At 36.9% G+C, this 21,671-nt stretch overlaps 1 protein-coding gene across 1 annotated transcript in view; it reads left to right on the forward strand.

The window, feature by feature from the left end:
• Window positions 1-4,086: 4,086 nt before the first annotated feature.
• LOC149265009 (uncharacterized) overlaps window positions 4,087-21,671 on the forward strand; it is a 73,713-nt gene continuing 56,128 nt past the window's right edge. The window contains exons 1-2 of the mRNA XM_089401503.1: window positions 4,087-4,433; window positions 4,797-4,972. Coding sequence (XP_089257629.1) covers window positions 4,368-4,433; window positions 4,797-4,972 — 242 coding nt within the window. The 5' untranslated portion in view covers window positions 4,087-4,367. The remainder of the gene's footprint in view (window positions 4,434-4,796; window positions 4,973-21,671) is intronic.

A 21,671-nucleotide genomic window follows, 5' to 3' on the forward strand; every position in this document is an offset into this window, starting at 1 on the left:
GGAGATGTGAAACTTTCACACTTCATAGACTAAGCACGTGAACTCAAAATTGGGAAAATGAGGGCTAATTGGAAAGCTTCTTCTTAGCACTAAAGTGCATAGACATTAGAATTTATGAAAAATAGCATTATTTTTTTATATTTTATAAAATATCTAACTCGCATGAGCCTACCCAGTTAACAATGAAGGGGGTCAACATTGGAATTTTTACATACTATGCTCACATTTGACAAAATCTGACATGGTCAACCTAGGGTTTCCCTTTCATGATATGAAAGGGTTTAGAAACTTAAGATAAGTTGGTGATGGTATCCCTAAAGGTTAAAACAATGGGAAACCAAAACAAAGTAAACAAGGTTAGATTCCATGATTATGGAAGTCTCGAAACTCTTCAAGATTTTCTGAGTTTTTTTGTGAAATTTTACACTAGGGATGTAAGATACCATGTCATTGATATTAGAATGTGACCAATCTCTAATGAAGTCTTTTTTTAACTTTATTCTTGTTTAGAATGGAAAATTAGTTATTGATGACAAAAATAAAAAAGAAAGTTAGGTTCTTGCATCTAAATATTCTTTTAATGTAGTGAATCCCAAGTCTCCTTCATGTTGTCATAAAATTGTTATAGCCTCTATTATTCAAAACCCACCCATCTTTAGTAGGAGATAAATCTCTAGCAATTTTAAAGGGAAGTCCCTACTCAGAGTTAAACATGTAACTAATATCTCAAAAAAGACAAGGTACACTCATGTCAATCCGTCAACTACTACTAATAACTCTTTCATTTTCTTTTTAATAAATTTTCTACAAAATGATAAATTGTTGATATCCATGTGTTAGACTTAAACATCCATAATATTATAGGATTAGATTCTCAAATCCCTCTTCTACCAACCAATGATGTTTGAATTTAAATGGGCCCAAGGATTTGCATTCTTCTTTTCCTAATTGAATCATTATAGGAAGATGATATGAAGAACCTCCTTCTCCTACTCAAGATATCAATCATCCCATTTGCTGCAATACCCTTCTTATGACAAAAAAAATCAATTAACCTTTTAGGAACCTTCTTTTCCACTTCTAAAGTCCCATCAAGTCGGAACTAGATCAAAGTATTCTACATCATAAAGCCTTATGTCTTCAAACATTTGAAAAAAATAATTTGCTAGCAAATCGTGTTTGGGATAACCCCCCAAAATTTTTATTGTGAAGTTCAAATCTTCTTCTAATATAACATTATCACTTTGACCCAAGCCCCCAAGCTCTAAAATTATCCTAGAAGAAAGAGGCACCTTTATTCATTTGTTTGTTGTTGTATTGAAACCCATTTGATTTTCCCACTACCTTAAGCTTGAAAAACTCTTTTAAAGGTTTTGGAAGACATCGATGGAACTCATGCATCACAATCATAATACCCTATTATCTTCATAGTTGGGAAGATTTCTTCCATCAAGGTTATGTACCCTTGCATATGAGATACTAAGTCAAAGAGGAATTTTACTACGCCTTTGACATTCATTTTAACGGTTTTTGGCCTCACCTCTTAGAGTTGCATCAATAGAATTCATAAAGATGGAAACCCCTTTTTGTTGAATAACTTTACACCTACTAATGTGCTTTGAATTCTCATGTTGGATTTGGACTACATTAAGGATAAGGAGCACATCCTCACTTTGGAGCTTTGTTTTTGGGACGTGTTGAAATATGTATGAAACCTAATCTCCTACTTTTTAGTGTTGACCCCTCCATAAGCTCTAATTTCATCTCTAAGATAGGTTTAGGTTAACTAACCAACTGTTTTATGACACACGAAACTTTTTGTTCCATTGGAAAAATTTTGGTCTTAAAAAACATATTAAATAACATACCACAACCCATATTTGGGTTCATATTAAAGTGAATTTTAGAAATTGTTTATTCATTATAAGATTTGGAAGTAAACACTAGGCTATGGACATGTTGCATTTAGGTATAAAGACGTTGATAAACATTGTGCACCCATCAATAGCATAATAAGCATTATATATGCTATTATATACACTTATAGACGTGAAATGTTGTATTAAGTGTACATGGTGGAGAAACTCTAGTGTTATTCCATTGAAACTCTTAAAATCATCCCAAATAACACATCCCACCTTATTTTAGGGTGCATATTAAAGAGAATTTTTGCTAATGTGTTACTTAAAGAACTCTAGATTGAGCTTGATCATAAGGTTTGGAATCAAACACTAGGTTATGGAAATTTTTCCTTTAAATGCAAATAACGATAAATGACAAAGTAATAAATGATATATATGCTAAGATATACACCCTCAAATATTTTACAAGCAACAATAAAGTGATAAATGTTGCATATGTTATGATATATGATCTTGTGCACTAAGTAACAAGTAAGATATGTTATATATTATGGGATATGCATCCTTTGATCTAAGGGTGTGCACCCAACAACAATGATGAACAAATGGATATGTATTTTTTCACAATTGGTTATGATAATGCTTAAAACTTCTAGAAATTGAATTGTGTAATACTTTTGAAAAGTCTAACATTTTGAGTGGACACTCCATCTCTTATCAAAGAAACAAATAATGTTATAAGATTGATAAAAAAGAAAGTGAATTAAGAATTATATTATATAGGATATAAAATTTAATAATTGTTGTAAAATATTATTAGAATATTCTAAAAATAGATAGGAAGGAATAACATAAAAAATAACAATAAAAATAACAATTACACAATTAAAAAGAGGAGTTATTAAAATGGTTGGCAGGTGAGGTTAGGGTTATTAAGATTAAGGTTGAGACAAGGTGCAAAAAGAAATTGAAAATAACCTGGAGAGAAGAGGAGGTGATCTAAACCTCAATGCACTCTTTTCTATCATTTTTATATTTTTTAATAGAGTGTCCACTTTTTTTATAAGTTTGGTAAGACTACATCATCTCCAACTTCTCTCCCCATCAGGAGAATAACACAAGATTTGAACCCTTGTTAATAGAATGTCCATTCAAAATTATAACATAATTCAATTTTTTAAAATTTTAAATATCAATGATTAACATTGTATATGCTAAAATAAACACTCTAATCACTATATATCTTAAAATAAACACTCTAAAATTTAAAAACGTATATTTAAGTATATACAACTTTTATCACTTTATTATTAAATGCAATATATATATATATATATATATATATATATATATATATATATATATATATATATATATTCCAACCTATAAAACATTTATTATTCTATTATTTGATTTACAAGTTTTATATATATATATATATATATATAAATAAAACATTTATTATTAATATTGTCTTTTTATAAACATTTATCGCAGACTATAATGTCTTGTACAATGATTAAGATTATGGATAGACATTCTTAAATACTCACCTAGGCGATAAATGGCATAACCATTCAAGGCATCATTATTTTTTTATTATATTTTTTTATTGATTTTTAAATTGTCACTGGCCTAGGTGTTTCTCAATTTAACTTATTTCATTTTATTTATATTTAAAAAAATAAACTCTAAAAAAATACTTTTAAATCTTATTCTAGTAAAAAAAGAATTCAACCTTAAATAATATCTCAATGAAAAAATTCAACTTAAATAATAATGTAAAAAATCACTTTATAATTATAATAAACACTACCTTAAATAAAATACCATCTATTATGTAGCTTTTTATAATGTAAAAAATCACTTTATAATTATAATAAACACTACCTTAAATAAAATACCATCTATTATGTAGCTTTTTATAATGTAAAAAATCACTTTATAATTATAATAAACACTACCTTAAATAAAATACCATCTATTATGTAGCTTTTTATAATGTAAAAAATCACTTTATAATTATAATAAACACTACCTTAAATAAAATACCATCTATTATGTGGCTTTTTTTTTTTCAGTAAGGAAAAAGCTTGATAGTGTTAAAAACCAATAATCATATAAATACATGAATATAGTCTGAGACGGTAGAAATAACCTGGCTGTTCAGCCAGATTGGGAATAGTGAGAAGCAAAAATGGCTGAAAGCCAAAAGTAGCCAAGTGCATCGCAAGAGGAAGTCTTCATGTGCAATACATGAAAAGGAAAAAGCAGTGCCTTATCTACTATGTAGCTTTAATCCTTTACTGAAACAGAAAACCAGTACATACCTCTTCCCTTCACGGCATCCCATTTTCACTTTCAAGTTCGCCTCGATTCAAAATCGTGCAACGAATCTCAGTCAAATGCGGAGAGCGCCCCGCAAAATAGGGATATAGTGATGGCCATGCCAAATGCAGGATCATAAAATCTTAAAGATCACGACTATAAGTTTCTCTAGAAGGCATGCTGGATCCGGACATAAAAAATTCCGTCAACTTTGATGCCATTCATCGCATTATAAGCGCTCAGGTTGCACTAAATAGATTTTAATGATTTAAATTTATGAATCTTAAAACTTATATAGGCTACACTGTAAATTCTAGCAATTTAAATTACACATTCTCCTCAAATTATGCTTTGAAACTATCATACTATCATTATTATTATCATCTAAGTTTGAAGCCCTAGCAATACATCATTTTACAAGCAGTGCTCTGTAAATTTCTAAGAGCGAGTAAATTCAAGCTTACCTTACTAAATAAGACGAATCCATGTCCAGCTTTATAGTTTTTGATGAAATTGTTACACTAATCGTTTCTCTTGAATCGTCTTTAATTAATAGATAAATATGAAGTTGCGGTCATTTTATGATCAAATTCTTTTCAAATTTAGTCGAAGCAGGCAGCAGGAAATGAGGCCGAGCCATCTTACAAACGTGAAAAACAGCCGACGGAAGAGGTTATGAAATTATTGGACTTGGAGGACGACCTTTCACGTACAGATTGTTTTGCAAGTCTGCCAGCAAGACGAAAACGCGAAGGCCGCAAACCGTTCAAGATTGATCTGAGGTATATTTATTTAATTTTTAAAAATTTATTTGATTTATTTGCATATTTTAGTTCGGATCAGGGTTCTTTTTTATGATAAGCACTTGCAATAACTTTTATTTTCAAATTAGAGTCACTGTTGTCCGAAATCCCCTTTTAAGGAACATATCGTAAGCGCGACTTTATTCTTCCTTTTCCTCTGTTGCTTTGGCTTTCGATGATAAGCACTTGAAATAACTTCATTTTCACATGAAAGTCAATGTTGTCCGAAATCCCCTTTTAAGGAACATTTATCTCTCCGTTAAGTACGAAACCGCGACGGTGTTCTTCTTTTTCCTGTCCAGTAATTTCTGAAAAGTTATATGGGAGAATTTTTCTGATCCAGACGATTAGAAAACAACATTTTCCCGGTATTTATCAGAAAAATATTTCTATTGTAACCACTGTACTTTTCCGGCAGATAACTCCAAATTTAATTTCTCGACAAATGACAGTAAATAAAGTGAAATAGAGGCACTATATGCTTAATTTCCTATCACTTACCTGGAAATTATCGTCGCTATGTGCGTAAATTCAGTGAGCAACCATATGGTGTTTTGCACACAATAGAAAATAACTGATTGTTGCTGATCCATATGAAGAATTAAATTCAATCCTAGTGAAACTAGATTGGAAAATTATTGCTGTTTGCATAGCAATTGCCTGCTTTAGTTAATTTTCCTATAAACATGGAAAATAGGGCTTTTCGCAATTAACTGAAAATATCTATTCCAGTTAGTTGTAAAAAAAAGTTGTATTGTTAGCCCTGATGAGTTTGTGATTAGAGCTTATTATAGCTGGTCTTGGAATTTAATTATGTAAATGAAAGAAGAAACGTGAAACAGTGTTTGACTAGTTTCAAAGCTAGTGATTAAGTCCGGTGCGTATTATGAGGATGTGACTGGTTGGACAACTGGGGTTGCTACCATTCCTCAACCGAAGTCTAATTCCCTTTAAAACCGTGGTATGTTTAACTGTTTCCTGGAATAGCGGGGTTGTCATCGCCACATAGGTTGTCGAGTTGTTGCAAGTGAGCTGAAGCACGGTTGCCGCATTATCACGTGGAAGCATTTTCAAAAAGACAAGGTCGCCTGTGTTAGCTGTGGGATTTTCCAGTGCTAGAAGTTTGTATTAAGTGTGGTTTCACTCCAAAAACATTTTTGTCGGCTTACTCTTTCTCTAACGAAGCATACTATCATCAAAATTTGTATGACTTGTTGAAGAACCTTTTAACTATCAAATTACAAGTTAATGGAGAGTAACTTGCACTGGTTACACAAAAGCGTTATAACAGTAGAGCCCTGTAACGGAAAGGAAATCTTCTTAATTAAGTGGTCTATATTTTAGCTTCACCTTCTTTGAGGGCTTGTATCTATGTCCCCATAAAAATGGCGTTTTATGCTTTGAGGCCTGGTATCCATGCTCGAACGGGAAAAAAACGGATGGGAAAAAACACACTTATAGAATTTAATCCATTTGAGAACATACACGTAAAATATATGATATGGAACCTCTATATTTTTCTTTTTATTAATATATACATGTTAAACTAGCCAGCTTCAAGTGTCGTCATCATAACAAATTGGTAAATTTTGAATTGTTTAATTAAAATGAGCTTCTTGATTTCCATTTAACTAACCCCTCAAGAAGAGGTGATTGCAAGGAGTTGACTTGAGTTGACTGATTTTCGAAGGAGCTGTTCTTGGTTTTGTTCTGCAGTTTGAGCTGACTCTAGCTTCAAACTGTGCTTTCAAAGGCACTGACTTGAAAATTGAAGCCGGAGGAGGTAGCTATAGGGCTACAGATAGCATTATGGACCGTAGGCTCCGAACACGATACTAGAGAACCAAATAGCCGGTGACTAGACGCACCTTACAAACGCTTCTCGTTTCCAAAAACACGAGGATTGATTTGTTAGTGCAGGGGAGACAGTTCACTTACCGTTCAGGGGGACGCCCATTGGAAACCAAATAAAGCATTACTGGAGACGAGCTATAGCCTTTGTTGGAACAAATAGGGGCGCAAGTAGGTTACACAGAATTTTTTGTTAGGGGGGATTTCTAGAATTTTCGCATTCATTTTTCAATCAATGTTTCAGATCAGACTATTGTGATCTATCATCAAGAATAATTTTGTGAAGAGAATTTGATTAATAGTATGAATTTATATGAATTAAAAGCTTGCCTTTGAAATTAGTATAAAGCATGCCAAAAGAAGAGAAATAATGTTGTCTATGATCTGAGGAACAACTAGAAACTAGCCTCAAAGTGTGTAGCTAAAGAAAAGCCAAAAAAGATAGGATATTATAGGTGCTAGTACATTAGGAAAGCTCTAGAAAGATGTCTAGGATGATTTGGCCTGCTAGTCAAGGATCAATGAGGAGACCGAGAGGTGGATTTCTTGTTGGAGCCATCAGGAACTGTGTAAGGGCCAATGCAGTAGTGGATGGCATGCTTCAGGGAGTGATCGAGATGAAGGGCCTGTTTGTATGATCTTTAGGGGCAGACACAAAAACAGAGAAGCCCAACCCTCCTAACATTCAAGCTTGATGAGAAGAAACTCCTGATGGATGCATGTATATGGATGTGGCCTAATTAGAAAAAAAGAGAAGCTACAGGGAAAACAGAGATTTGGACCAGATCTGTCTTGTCTTTTCCAGACCGTTTTGAGGACAATCTGCTGAATATCTTGATTAGAAAATCTGCTGAATTTTGGGCCTGTATTCACAACTTTTTGTTACCCATCATAGCAAATTCCTTCTCCTGATAGTCAGGTGCTACTGAATACATTTTTCATACCTATATATATATATATATATATATATATATATGGGGTAATTCAGGGAAGGGGTCTTCAAGAATCATAGTACCTCCAAGTTGATTTGAGAGTATTCTTTACCTAAAAAAATCAAACTATGCTTTCGTTCTCTAGAAAGATAAGAGCAATTTTTTATTCCAATAGCTGGATAGCTCTTCCAAGAACAATTACAATATGGAAAATCTTCTTATTTATAAATCTATAGCTCAACAACTCTATCAATAAAATAGCAATAGATTAATGACTAACCCCAGATTTGTGAAAATTTCTGAATCTTACACATCAAAAACCCCTACTGCAATTACTGGTTTACAATCCCCTACTTGTTCTTTACATTAACAAGTTATTTAATTGCATAAACATCGAAGTAAACACTATTGCAGCCTTCACAACGATACAGATCGCGCACTGAAATAAACAGAGACAATAACACAAGGGACACCGTTATTTTGGACAAGCGTCCACGGAAAAACCCAATTCGGGAAAACTGGTGCAACAAATAGAGGGTTTGTATTATTAAGCAGATTTTGTGAATACAACTAGGGTGCCAGAATTGGCTCACCCAACAGAGAATATCCTTGGCAGTAGTACCTCTATCCGGAGACAGATATTCCAGCAAATTAGCAAACGGATGATCAAACCCCACAGCGACTTTGGTTGTTCCCTATGCTGGACAGCGAAAGCTACTCCAAGCACTGCTCTAGAACTGTGTCACTCCTCCAGGAGTTGCGTCACCCTCTCCCGGCTCAGAATCTGTTGATCTGCTTCCAGTCTGCCCCAAAGAATCTCCCCGGCGTTGCCTTTGAGGCCCAGTGTCAGCCTCTGTGGCTTCTGCGTCTGACGGCATTAGCCCTCTGCATCCTCTGTGTTAGCCCTTCTAGGGCCTGCGCTGTCTCTCCCGGCACTGCGCTGCCTCTCTGCTATGTATTCTTCAGCCTCGGATGAAAATCCCTTGCTGCACTGCCCCTTGCTACAACTCTGATCACTAACTCGATTTCCTCAGCAAACCTCGCCCTAGAAAATCAAATTCTTTGATCACTTGGTGTATCACCAACTGACCCTCAAGCCTCCTCTTATACTTTTCCTGTTGACGAATCAACGGTCGAGATTAAGTCCCTAATCAACAGCTAAGATTAGAATTAGCTTGATCCTCGTCACTTAGAACTTTCTCACCCATATTTTATTAAAACAAATTAATATTTTTATTTTCCTAAGTTTAGACTTAAGAACCCATTAAAAATATTAATTATTTTAATAACTCTTCATCCGTGTGGAATATCTCCAAACGATTTCTGGGTCTTGGAGATCTCATGTGTCTTAGCCTCTCCACCAAATTTCATGGCTAGAGCACATTCCATGCTACCCAAAATCAACAAGATCTATGTTTAGAAAACTAATATCCTCCAACTAACTTGAGAGGACAAGTCAACAACAATATTATAGGGTTGTCTAATGCCATATGTACAAACTCTATCCAATAGAAGAGCCAAGCAAGTGAGCACACTGTCCTCAAAATGATGAAATAGACTTGGTCAAATCGTAACAAATCTGTTTACGATAGTAGCATTGGACAGGTACTTCTGCACAAGTTTAAGGGTCTAGACATGTGCAAGTCATCCTAAGGACCTTTAGTTAAAGAAATTATTCAAGTATTTTCATTTTATAAGAAAACGTGAGTTTAATTTAATGAAATGCAAAAATTATTTGTATTAGTGAATTAGATGAATCTTAACTGTTGATTTCAAGTGATGTTGAGATCTAATCTCAATCGTCAATTACTTTGGACATTAAGGTTGTGGATTTGGTGAATAACTCAAACTTATAAAGGAAGGCTAGGGGAAGAGAAAATACACATCTTTTCAGCACAAGACACAGTGAGATAGTGAGATCTCAGTCATTGGGTGGAGACGGACATTCATCCAAGTGTTTTGAGTCCAAGGAAGAGTGCAAGGGGAAACAAGGGAAGGGATCTAGATCAGTAGCAAGATCTATGGATAGATCTGTAGAGGGTTTGATGAATGGAATAATTCCCTGTTTTTTTCTGTATTTGTTTTTTCCCCTCAGAGGGCCATTTTCCAGGAGGGGGGAACCCTTGTATGCTGAAAATTACATCAATGAAACTGCAGATTTGAAGGGCAGAAATCTAAGTGTGCATGTGTTTGGGATTGGTGTCATTATTTTGCTTCCGCTATTAACTTTTATTTACATGTTTAAAATTCTAGCAGTGCTTTTATTCAATAGATTTGCTGTAATAATTAAATTTTACAGCAAGGTATTTGCTAGAGAATATTTAGCTAGTAGTTGGGGTTAAAGAAATTAATATGGTATTAGAGCCTTGTCTTTGAGAGACCAATTTCTAAAACAATTGCACATATGTACCATTGTTGATTTTTTGTGTAGCATCGGGAGGTATTTCTACATGTCTACAAGTTGGCCCAAGAAGAAGACAAGTCGACCTAGAAAGAAGACAATTTGGCTAGCCAATGAAGGGAAGTGTCCCTTGGGTTGTCCCCCCCCCTGACATGTATAAATAAGTTGATGTGGCATCTCATTTGACCATTAAGCAAGAGTAAGTCTTCATCTTTCTTCATCATCATTTTTATCTCTCTTGGACAGCGGCATGTGTGAAGGAGGGCCGAGTTTGACTACTGTTGATCGAGCTACTTGACCGAGATTTGACCTGACTGTTTGATCAAGGGTTGATTGTAGATGTATGGATTCACACGTGTGGATTTGACTGTAGTTTGACCAACCACAGGCCACACGTGCGAGTTTGGCCACAGGCGCTGACTGCAGGGTTGAAGTTGACCATGTCAAGTTGACAATAGGAATTGACTATTTGACCATTGTTGACTTTTGGTTATGTTGGCTAGTTTGACGAGCATTGACTTGCTACTATTTTGACCAGGTTTGACTGGTATTTTGACTTTGGATATTGGCACAAATTTCTAGACAAATTGCTGATTCAGTGATTTGTAAACCTTACTGAAGAATAATTTCTCCTAAGAAAATTTGTTGGATTTTCTCCCAAGGTTGAGTGTCCAAGGGTAAAATTATCTTTGTTGTGCATGGTTGTCTTTCTATTATCTTTACTGTTTCTGTTGCATTTACTATTGAGATTTTTTTAGTATAATTATTCAATGATAGTAGTGGCATAAGATACTGTGTGAAAAATCATTAGAAAGTAATTATCTGACAAAAAAATTGTATTCTATTGTACTTTTCATAGAATTTCAACATGGTATCAGAGCTTTGTTGAAATATCAACCATTGAAGTCAGCCTAAGAGACAATATTCAACAGCTTGATTGGTTTTTTGATCTCTTGTCAAAATGGTGCCAAGTCTTAGAGTAGAAGACAGGTTGGATGGTGCCACCAATTTCAGATCTTGGAAGACCAAGATACTCCTTGTCTTGGAAGAAAATGATCTTCAGAATCATGTGAAGGAAGTCATTCTAGAGCCAGAGGGAGCTGAGGAGAAAGCCAAGTATAAGAAGAATGAAGCCAAGACTAAGAGAATCTTGATAGATTCTATAAAGGACCACTTGATTCCACATGTTGTTGAGTTGAAGACTGCCAAAGAAGTATATGATGGTTTGGTGGGAATGTGCAAGAGTAACCTTGAGGCAGCAACTCCGTAGTGTCATGATGACTAGATTTGATTTTGTTGTCTCTTGTCTTATGAGAATATCTCAGTTGAGAGATGAACTTAGAGCCATTGGAGATACCGTTGATGATACAGAGCTTGTTATAGTGACTCTCAATACCGTTTGATAAGAAGAATACAGGTAGAAGACCAACTCCAGTTTCAGATCATAAGAAGGATATGTCAAATATTAGGTGCTTCATTTGTCATGATTTTGGTCACTATGCCTCCTAATGTCCTCAGAAAAAAAGGAAGGGAAAGAAGCATGCATCAACAATCGATGTTGATCATGATGATGAACATCCACCACAAAAGAAGTCAAAGGAATATTTATGTCTTTGCTCTTACATGCACTATTATATATGGCAGTGATGTTTGGTTGGTCACTAGTGGATAGTGGTGCTTCTAGGCACATGACAATTTTTCGAGATTCTCTCATCAATTTGACAGAGAGGAATTCAACATTGTAGGTGGAACTTGGAGATAAGACCAAGTATGCAGTGAAGGGAGTTGGGACAACATCGTTTTGTTGGAATCCATAGTTTTTCTTCACATGAGAGATGTTTTGTTTGTGCTAGGATTGAAGAAGAACCTGCTCTCTATCTCAACATTGGAGGATAGAGGTTACAAAGTTGCTTTTGTAGATGGTCAGGTTCTTGTATGGCCTAAGGGCTTAAGCATAGACTCAACAAAAGTGGTTGGTGCTTGAGAGGTGTTGAAGAAAGTGTAACTAGGTTCGGTCTTCATAAATGTAATTTTGATATTTGTATTTATTCAAGAAAAGAAATAATGTTTTTGTTATATTTATCAATGTGAATCTTGCTCATTGAAATAGGTCTAGGACATGTCAAAGTGCTATAGGTGAGTCAAAGAGTCAAAATAAAATGTTGAAGACCCTTAAGGGCATGTTACACCATGTATGTATTTGTATAAGAGTCAAAGAATATCCCTCCAAGCAAAGACAAGTCCTCTCCATGAAATGACATCTTCAAAGGAGCAAAAACGAAGAAGAAAAATGAAGTCGGCCTAAAGGAGGGACAATCCTCTATATATAGAGGTTATACAGAGGTTGTCCACTCCTCCAATGACAAGCCAACACACCTCTGAAATCAGCGAAGAAAGATAGCCGAGAAAAGGTGAAGAAAAGTCGAGTTTAAGGAGTCTTTAGTGCAACAAAGAAGGAGAAGTCTAAGCCGAAGTTGAAAGCACTGTTTTTAGGGTGAAAACAGTCACACGTGCGAGAAATAGAGGATAGTCTACGGTTACATTAGCAACAAGATCACAGTCATATATATCTTATCGTTTGGGATAGAAAGTTAGGCCTATAAGGCCTCCTACTCAAGCGAAGAAGAGCCTCTCCTAAGAAAAGGTCAAAGGAGCCTAATATTCAAGGAAACCACCCACACGTGCGAGAAACTATGGCTGCTTTGTTGTCACATCAAGCCTACAACTACACATGAAGAAGAAACTCGGTTGGTCAAGAGAAGGAAGGTGTATCCATAGGTGAAGGATCTCACTAAGTATAAAAGATAAGTATCTCTTCTAAAGCTCACATAAACAAGGTCTATCTCCAGTCGAAGAAGGAAGAAGGAGGACAAAGTGTCGGGAAACAAAGTGCAGGAAGAAGGAAGGACTTGACTTGTGCTTGGAGGATATTCTTTTCAAGGGTCTAGGGTTTGACATTGATCAATAAGAAGCTTCAATAAGAGAAATTTACGAAAGGGTTTTCCTCTCTAAGAGAGAGAGGTTTTTCCTTGGCAGAGAGCCAACATCTTGTGTTCTTGTTCTTATGTTTTTGGTAGCAGTTTGATGAAGTAAACACACATGCATTAATAATAAGAGAAGAAGATTAAGCTAACAAGATAAATTGTAAAAGAGCTTCACAAATTGTTATCAAGTCTAGAAGAATCCTACTATACATCATTGCCATAGATTCTTCAACAAGAGGGAGGACTATACAAAATGATAGGATGACCAACCTAAGCAGTGGTACATGACAATATTAGTTTATGTGAGTTACGATTCGAAGATTTGCTCACCTAAGCTGACTTGCCACTGCCACGAGCTCCTACACTATTGCCGCACTGTTGTTCTGTTATTTTTTTGTTGTCAGTCGACTCAAGCCTGTTAGAAAATGTGAAGTGGCAACAATTATAACTTATTTTCTTTACCTTGATACTTGGTTTTGAATCTTAGTTATCTTCTTTATGTTCTTTAATTAGATCATCAAGAAACTGCAACAACAAAAGAGGACACAAATATAGGCTCTCAGGCAAGGCAAAACCCTTCCAAGGGGATGCTAATTTTTCATCAATTTGTTCTATGTTGCAACTATTACTTCAATAGTATCCAATAGCATCCAATTTAACTTCTTCAACTATCCAACAATAGTATAGCAATAGTAGATAGAACAATTTAAATAAATGCACAATGAAAGAAAACCACAAGATAAGAGACACAATATTTGGCCAATGACCAAGGAAAAACCCCACTAGGGGGAAAACCCTTGCAAAACTTCTTCTATTAGATTGTCTTCAAATGTTTAGCAAAGAGAATACATTATCCAATATCAATTCAATATTGAAATAGTGTCAAAATGCCAAGAAACTATTCAAAAGAGAAATGGAGTCAATTGTAGTCAAATCTCATCTGCCTGAAATCTGTTGTCAAAGTATGCCCTAACCAGAGTCAGTACAATAATCGAATAGTCATCAAAGGAGCTCGGTCTTGGAGGGATTGATGCAGCCTTCTTAGCTAAACAAGATGAGCCCAAAACAGTCTGAATTGGAACAATCAAACCTGGTCAACATGGAGATGGAGCCTGAGGTCAGCGTATACATATAGGGCTTCGGTCAAGGAGCACAGATGGCCTTGTTTTTTACACCAATGTTTGCAACCTGCTAAAATAGAAAGGATTCACTGAAAAACGCAGTCAAATCATGCTATTTAAGCCCAAGTCAACGTTGTTCAACGTCCTGCAGTCAGCCTTGTAATTCGGCCCAATCATAGACAACCACTTGTACTTCACATGAGAGAGAGATGTCTTCCACTTTTGAGTTTTATGAATCAATAAGAATAGAAGAGAGAAGATATGTTGTGTGATGTTGAGGTGCTCAAATGAGGTGATATGACTCTTGTATTTATATGAATCCATGTGGGTGAAAAGACATGTTGTTTGGGCTTCATGGGCCTACATGATGTTGAAGCCGACCTTGATATTTTGCATGTATGGGCTTTAATTCGAATATACACTTTTTCTTGTCTAATTTGAGTGATATTTAGGTTGATTTTGGTCCTCTTGAAAAGAGGAATTCAATAAAATAATTATCTTCATCCAATGATCTGTCCAAAGTGGAATTTTTCCCTAGTTGCATAATTTAATAGGGGAAAACCCGAAAACTCTTCTCTTCTTAGAATATGCTTCAAATGAGATAAAAAGACCCAATCCCTAGGCCAAGTCCTTCTCCTATTACCAAGTCGGCCCTTTCTCAAGTCCGTCCTTGATTTTGTACCAATTTGCTTCTTCCTTGCAACTTCGACCTGCCAAATTCTGTAACTTCGACTTCCCAGCTACTGCTACTTGACCTGCAACTTCGTCTAGCTACTTCGTCCTTGCAGCTTCTTGGAAACACTAATATAGCCTCCTTTTGAGACCTACTTAGAGAAAGATAAGTCTCCTAAGGTCAACGAGGTCTAGACAAGGGAATTCCCTCTTCGAGCTACAGATTTTGCACTTCGTCCTCTAGCAACTCGAACCTTCTATTGCAACCTAGCAACTCCAAAATTTTTCATGTGTGGGAGAGATAGAGCCCAAAGATAAGATATTTTGGCCTCCGAGCTTCTTCCAGATCTTCGCTCCTCTTTTCCCAGCTTCCCAGCTATTGATCAAACTCTTTCCTTGATAGATTGAAGTTGTGAGTGAGTGTGTCCAAGTAAGGTCAAATTGCCACCTTTTATAGCCTTCTCAAGGGGTCGAATTCTCTCCTTTAGGATGATTTGAGGATCCCAGGGTGGACTTGTACTCTTGGAGATTCCTAAACTTTCTAGACTAAAAAATAATTCTTTTTACAATTACAAATTGCCTGGAAGGGTCTTATAAACATGATGTTGACTCCATTGACTCATGACAATAAATCCGAATACCTAACAAAGCCTAGAAGCATGAAGAACATTCTTTTACCTAGAAGACCATCAATAATGAGGATGAAACCCATGATTTAATAATACTATTTTCCTTTCTTCATTTCTTGTTTGTTACACAAGATACATATTGAAATGAGTACAACAATTATGAAGACCGAAACTAGTTACATTTCTCAACACTCCCTCTTAACTAGGGAGGTATTCATAATTCTGCAATTAGTACAACATCACATCTCAAACTGAAGAGTTCTTAAGAAGAGTCAGATTGATAAGCCATACTGTCAGCATCATCACCATGACCAACACTGTCCCTGAGGCCTAACTTGACAATCTCTTAATTAATTCAAGAGCATTATGCTCGAAGGCTTTATGTGTGATACCGCACTACCTCTCTAAGGTACATACCCCATCCGAATGTCCACAAGGTACGTCCTTTTAGGACTTTTATTATCTTGGATCTCCATCCCTAAGTCCTCTTCAACCACTCTTCTCATGGATTCCTATCCTATCCTCAAAGAGTGTCAGTCCCCGAGACTACGACCTCTCTTGGATTCAAATCCTCGAGGAGTATCGATCCCATTTCCTTTCATGGATGGTCCATCCACAAGGAAACCATAGATGCTTATCCAATCCTCCATCATTCTCTCTTCATTACCTGAAGAGAAAAATGTACATGTGCTATCAAATATCGCTGCCTCTCAAACTGAGAGGACATCCCTATTCTCCCTTAATCTTGAGAATAGCTCCTTATTCAAGGAGACTCCTTTTTCTCCCTCTCAAAACCAGAGGCAATTCTATAATTCATTTTAGAATGGGAAAGTCAACAACTTATAGCTTGTTTTCATCAGAATATCAGCTACTAGTTCTCCATAGCTACATGGATCCCTCTTTCCTTCGCATCTCTTATATCGAGCCTACTTTCATTCGAGGTATCATGGATCCCTCTCTTCTTTAGTAACAGGGGGTAGGTCTTCTCTCTTGCTCATCACTTTCTTCTTTGATATGAAGGGATTGCATTGAGCCTTCCCAAACTCCCAGCTGATCATATTTTTTTTCAGGAAAATGATCTTCTTTGACCTTCAGGTTATCTTCTCATATAGGTACCCTTTCAATCCTAACATGGACTCATCTCGACTTTATAGTTGCCAGGTGCTAGATATTGAGGTTCCCTCGATACTTTTCATCCATACAGTTGAATTTTCCTCAACTGTCATCACGTATTCTTGCACCATTCTACCGGGTAGCAAACTAATATGTTAACCAGATAATCAAACCAAAATGAAATAGACTTACCTCACCATGGTGGCCTTCTTGTATCATGAACATCTTCATTGACGATATCCACTCGAAATTTCATTCTTACATCAGAAGGCCTAAGGATCGAACTTGATTACCAAGTTACGACCTTTTCTTCCAGAGATTATATCAGATGTTAAACTTATCATATACATATTCTAGAGAAAGTCCTAATTTATTTATACATAGTAAGTCAAATCCTATTCTTTTCCAGCATGATAAATACTTTAGCATAACTTTCATAACCAACTTTCTTTCATCACATTCTTATATACATGAATCTTTATCCAAAGTTAAACATGTGAAAATTCCTAGTCTAAGAAACCCCTACTGCAGCAAATATAAATCTACTTCACCTACTTGATTTTTAAATTATATTCATCAAGTTATTCCTCTTAATATTGAAGCAAATTACATTTGCAGCCTACACTAATTAAATATTTGATCTCATGAAACAGAAAACAGAGCAAAGAACAAGATACATAGGACACACTTATTTTTGGACACAATAGTCCCCGGAAAAACCCAATGTGGGAAAACCAGTGCAACAACTCTGAGGGTTTATTATTATATAGGAGAAATATCTGAATACAAATCTAGGATGCTCATCTAGCAATCCTTTACAGAGAGAAATACTGGCGGAAAATCTGAGTGAGTTTTACCTCACTTGACCTAGCAGAATTTCGGCTGATCCAACACAACACTGGCTAACCCTAGCTATTTCTGTGTCACCTCTTCTGCCCTCTGCATCAACTTTCCCGACTGTTCTAGAAATTCCTGCTATTCTTGACATTTCTGGCTTCTGCCCTCTGCGTCATCTTTCCTGGCAGTTCCTGACATTTCTGGCTATTCCCAGCGATTCCGGATTTTTCCCTTTGCGTTAGCTTTCCCGGCTATTCCAGTAGTTCTCAACAGTTCCAACTGTTCTCGACAGTTTCGGCTTCTGCCCTCTGCGTCAGCTTTCCCGACTATTTCGGTAGTTCCTGGCAGTTCCCGTTGTTCTCGATGGTTCCGACTTCTGCCCTCTGCGCCAACTTTCCCGGCTATTTCGGCAGTTTCTGGCAGTTCCAACAGTTCTCGACAGTTCGAGCATCTGCGTCTGCCTCTCTGTTGGCTCTCTCCGCCTCTCTGTTAGTATTCTCCGGGAAGTCCTTCTCCCTGATTCTCACTGCCCCTCTGCTGCAGAATGATCACTTAATTCGAAATCCTTAGCAAAGCCTGCCCTAGGCATCGAATTCTTGATCAGTTTGTTCTCTCCGTGTGTGTTTCCAAATGAACCCCAAGCCTCCATTTTATACTTTTCCTATTGAGTCTTCAACGATCGAGATTAAGTCTCTAATCAATGGCTAAGATTAAAACACGACTTGATCTGCCTTCTAGATCATTCTCACCCATATTTTGATTAATACCCATTAATATTTTAATTTCCCTAAGTTTAGACTTAGGAACTCCATTAAAAATATTAATTATTTTAACAAAATACAATCTAGGTGGAATTTCACCAAACAGTTTGTGTTTCTTAGAACTGATCTAGGGGGCTCCAGACATAGGCAAAAGTACCAGAGGACTCAGAAAGGGTCAAAATTCAAAGTCGTCAGATTGTTCCCAAACCAACACCAGGTTTAATGGTCCTACAAATTCACCGTCAACCGGCGAGCGAACCTAGCTCCCGAGAGCGGGCGAAATTGTTGCCTCTTTAATTTGTTTAATATCCCTTATATTAGACAAATTAAAAAATGGCTATTAATTGTATTAAAAATAAAAAATATATATTTAAAGTGGTGGCGGGCCATGACCCTCACCACTCCCATTGCACCCAAACCATAACATGAAACAAAATTTTTAAATATGTGCCGATGGGCCATGACCCCTGCCGGCCCCCAACAACCACGGATATTAAACGGGGTGCGGGCCACCCCCGACAGACCCGCCACCCAACCTCCCCATATGACATACAACAACAAAATAAAATGTTTATTTTGGAGTCGGCGGCGATTGAACCCTCCCAGCCCACGTGGGCTGGCCCCCACCGTGCGGTCCCATGTGGCATACGCCAACCACAACCCATTCAATACAACATGTGAATGGTGCAACCGCACCCCATTTAAAAAAAATGTAAACATTTATAATCGCAACCCACACAACGGTTATACACGCCCATTTTTATAATAATAATAAAACTGTTGTGTGTAATTTTGGCGGAGGCGGGATTTGATCCCCCGACCTCCCTGCCTTGGTGCCTCCGCCTTAATCAACAGGCCAGAACGGCCTCTTGGGTAACTCTGCCCATGAAAGTATACTTAAACCTTATGTTCTCATTTGCACGGGGAAGGAGAATGGAGGCAGAATGGAACGGGGAGAGAGACAGCCAATAGGATGGAGGTGTCGCGAACAAAGTTCTGTGCAACGGAACCATGATTTGCAGTGGTGAGGCGGAACCATGATTTGCACGTATTTCGAGGCAGAATATTCTTTGATGCAAGAAGATTCTCTAGGGAGGTAAAAATTCTTTTGTCAGAATATAACCAAGTTTACAGTCATTTTTCTCAGATTTTTGCAGGGAACACAATGGCGAGGTTGGAGTTGCCTTTTGAGCAGCAAATTTGTAGATTTCCAACAGAGGAGAATCTTCAAGAATCTTGAGGGAATCTTCCAGATTCCTTGGAGGCCGAAATTTCCCAGATTCAAACTTTATTCTTATTCTTCTCAGAATTTCGCAAGGATCTCAATGGCGAGATCAGTTTGCTGTTTTGAGTAGTAGATCTTCCGTTGCCCTGGAGGAGGGAATATTTGAGGAATCTAAGGGGAATCTAAAAGATCCCTATAGCCCCAGATTTTCACTTCGTCAAAATTTAGAAATTTGATAGTCGATTTTACACTATTTGACGCCACGAATTTGATGGTGTAATAAGATTTTCCATTTGATCATTCCATTTTCGGCCACTTTTCAAAGGGGAGTGCAGGGGTCATCGTTCAATGTGTGAGCAGTGATTTCCATGAGATTCGACGCCACGAGATTGATGGTGCAACCAGATCCAGCTGTTTATCATCTTCTTCTTCAGATAACTCCTTGATGTGAGGTATATGCAGTATGATCATGTACTTCTTTGTCTCTTTGCTTACGATGCAATGTGTTGTATAGATCCATGTTTGATGTTTGATGTTGGATCTTGTTTTGTTCATGATGTGACATGTACTTATTGTCTTGTTTTGATTGCGATCCCTTTGTCGTCATGTTGACTGGATACTCATGTGTTGCCATGCATGTTTGAATTGAGATCCCTTTGATGCCATGTTAGCGGGATGCTCATTATTAACATACGTGAAATTATGTCATGTTGATAGGAGTCCTTTTTTGAATGAGAGTTCCTGCAGCAAAACATCTTTTGGAGCCACTCCTGCATGGGGGCATATTCCTTGTATGATAGAGAAAACACAGGCATGTACATCATCACTCTTTCCAGCACTTAATGCAATGACCTACACCATCTTGACACCGAGCTCAGAGACGTAGTCCATCCTAGACGAACTCTGTTATCAACGTCTTGTGTTTTATGTTGTTGATTCTTGTCATGTTCCTTCTTCTTTACAACATGCATATGTGTTCCTTTATGCTCTTTTAAATGCAATTCTAATCACATCACTAAAGAAAAAGATCTTGGTTAAATCCGGCCTTAACCAACAGGCCACAACGGCCACTTGGGTAACTCCGCCTTTGAAAGTATACTTAAACCTTTTGTTCTCATTTGCACAGGGAAGGAGAACGGAGGCAGAACAGAACGGGGAGAGAGAAAGCCAATGGGATGGAGGTGTCACGAACATAGTTCCGTGCAACAAAACCATGATTTGTAGTGCTAAGGCGGAACCATAATTTGCACGTATTTCGAGGCAGAATATTCTTTGATGCTCGAAGATTCTTTGGGGAGGTAAAAATTATTTTGTCAGAATATAACCAAGTATACAGTCATTTTTCTCAGATTTTCGTAGGGAACACAATGGCGAGGTTGGGGTCGCCTTTTGAGCTGCATATTTGTAGATTCCTAGCGGAGGATAATCTTCAAGAATCTTGAGGGAATCTTCCAGATTCCTTGGAGGCCAAAATTTCCCAGATTCAGAATGCAGTGAACTTTATACTCATTCTTCTCGGAATTTTGCGAGGATCTCAATGGCGAAATCAGTTTGCTGTTTTGAGCAAAAAATATTCCATTGACCTAGAGGAGGGAATCTTTGAAGAATCTAGGGGGAATCTAAAAGATTCTTGTAGCCCCAGATTTCACTTCGTCAGAATTCAGAAATTTGACAGTCGATTTTACACTATTCGACGCCACGAATCTGATGGTGTAATCATATTTTCCATTTGATCATTCCAATTTTCGGCCACTTTTCAAAGGGGAGTGCAAGTGTCAGCGTTCAATGTGCAAGTAGTCATTTCCATGAGATTCGACGCCACGAGACTGATGGTGCAGCCAGATCCAACAGTTTATCATCCTCTTCTTCAGATAACTCATAACTCCTTGATCTGAGGTATATGCAGTGTGATCATGTACTTTTTATCTCTTTGCTTACGATGCAATGTGCTGTATAGATCCCTGTATGATGTTTGATGTTGGATCTTGTTTTGTTCATGATGTGACATGTACTTATTGTCTTGTTTTGATTGAGATCCCTTTGTCGTCATGTTGACTGGATACTCATGTGTCCCCATGCATGTTTGAATTGAGATCCCTTTGATGCCATGTTAGCGGGATGCTCATTATTAACATACGTGAAATTATGTCAT

This window comes from Pinus tabuliformis, chromosome 6 (genome assembly GCF_031772625.1).
Source record: "Pinus tabuliformis cultivar Carrire ecotype Pingquan chromosome 6, CPIR1, whole genome shotgun sequence".
In the NCBI taxonomy this organism is placed as follows: domain Eukaryota; kingdom Viridiplantae; phylum Streptophyta; class Pinopsida; order Pinales; family Pinaceae; genus Pinus; species Pinus tabuliformis.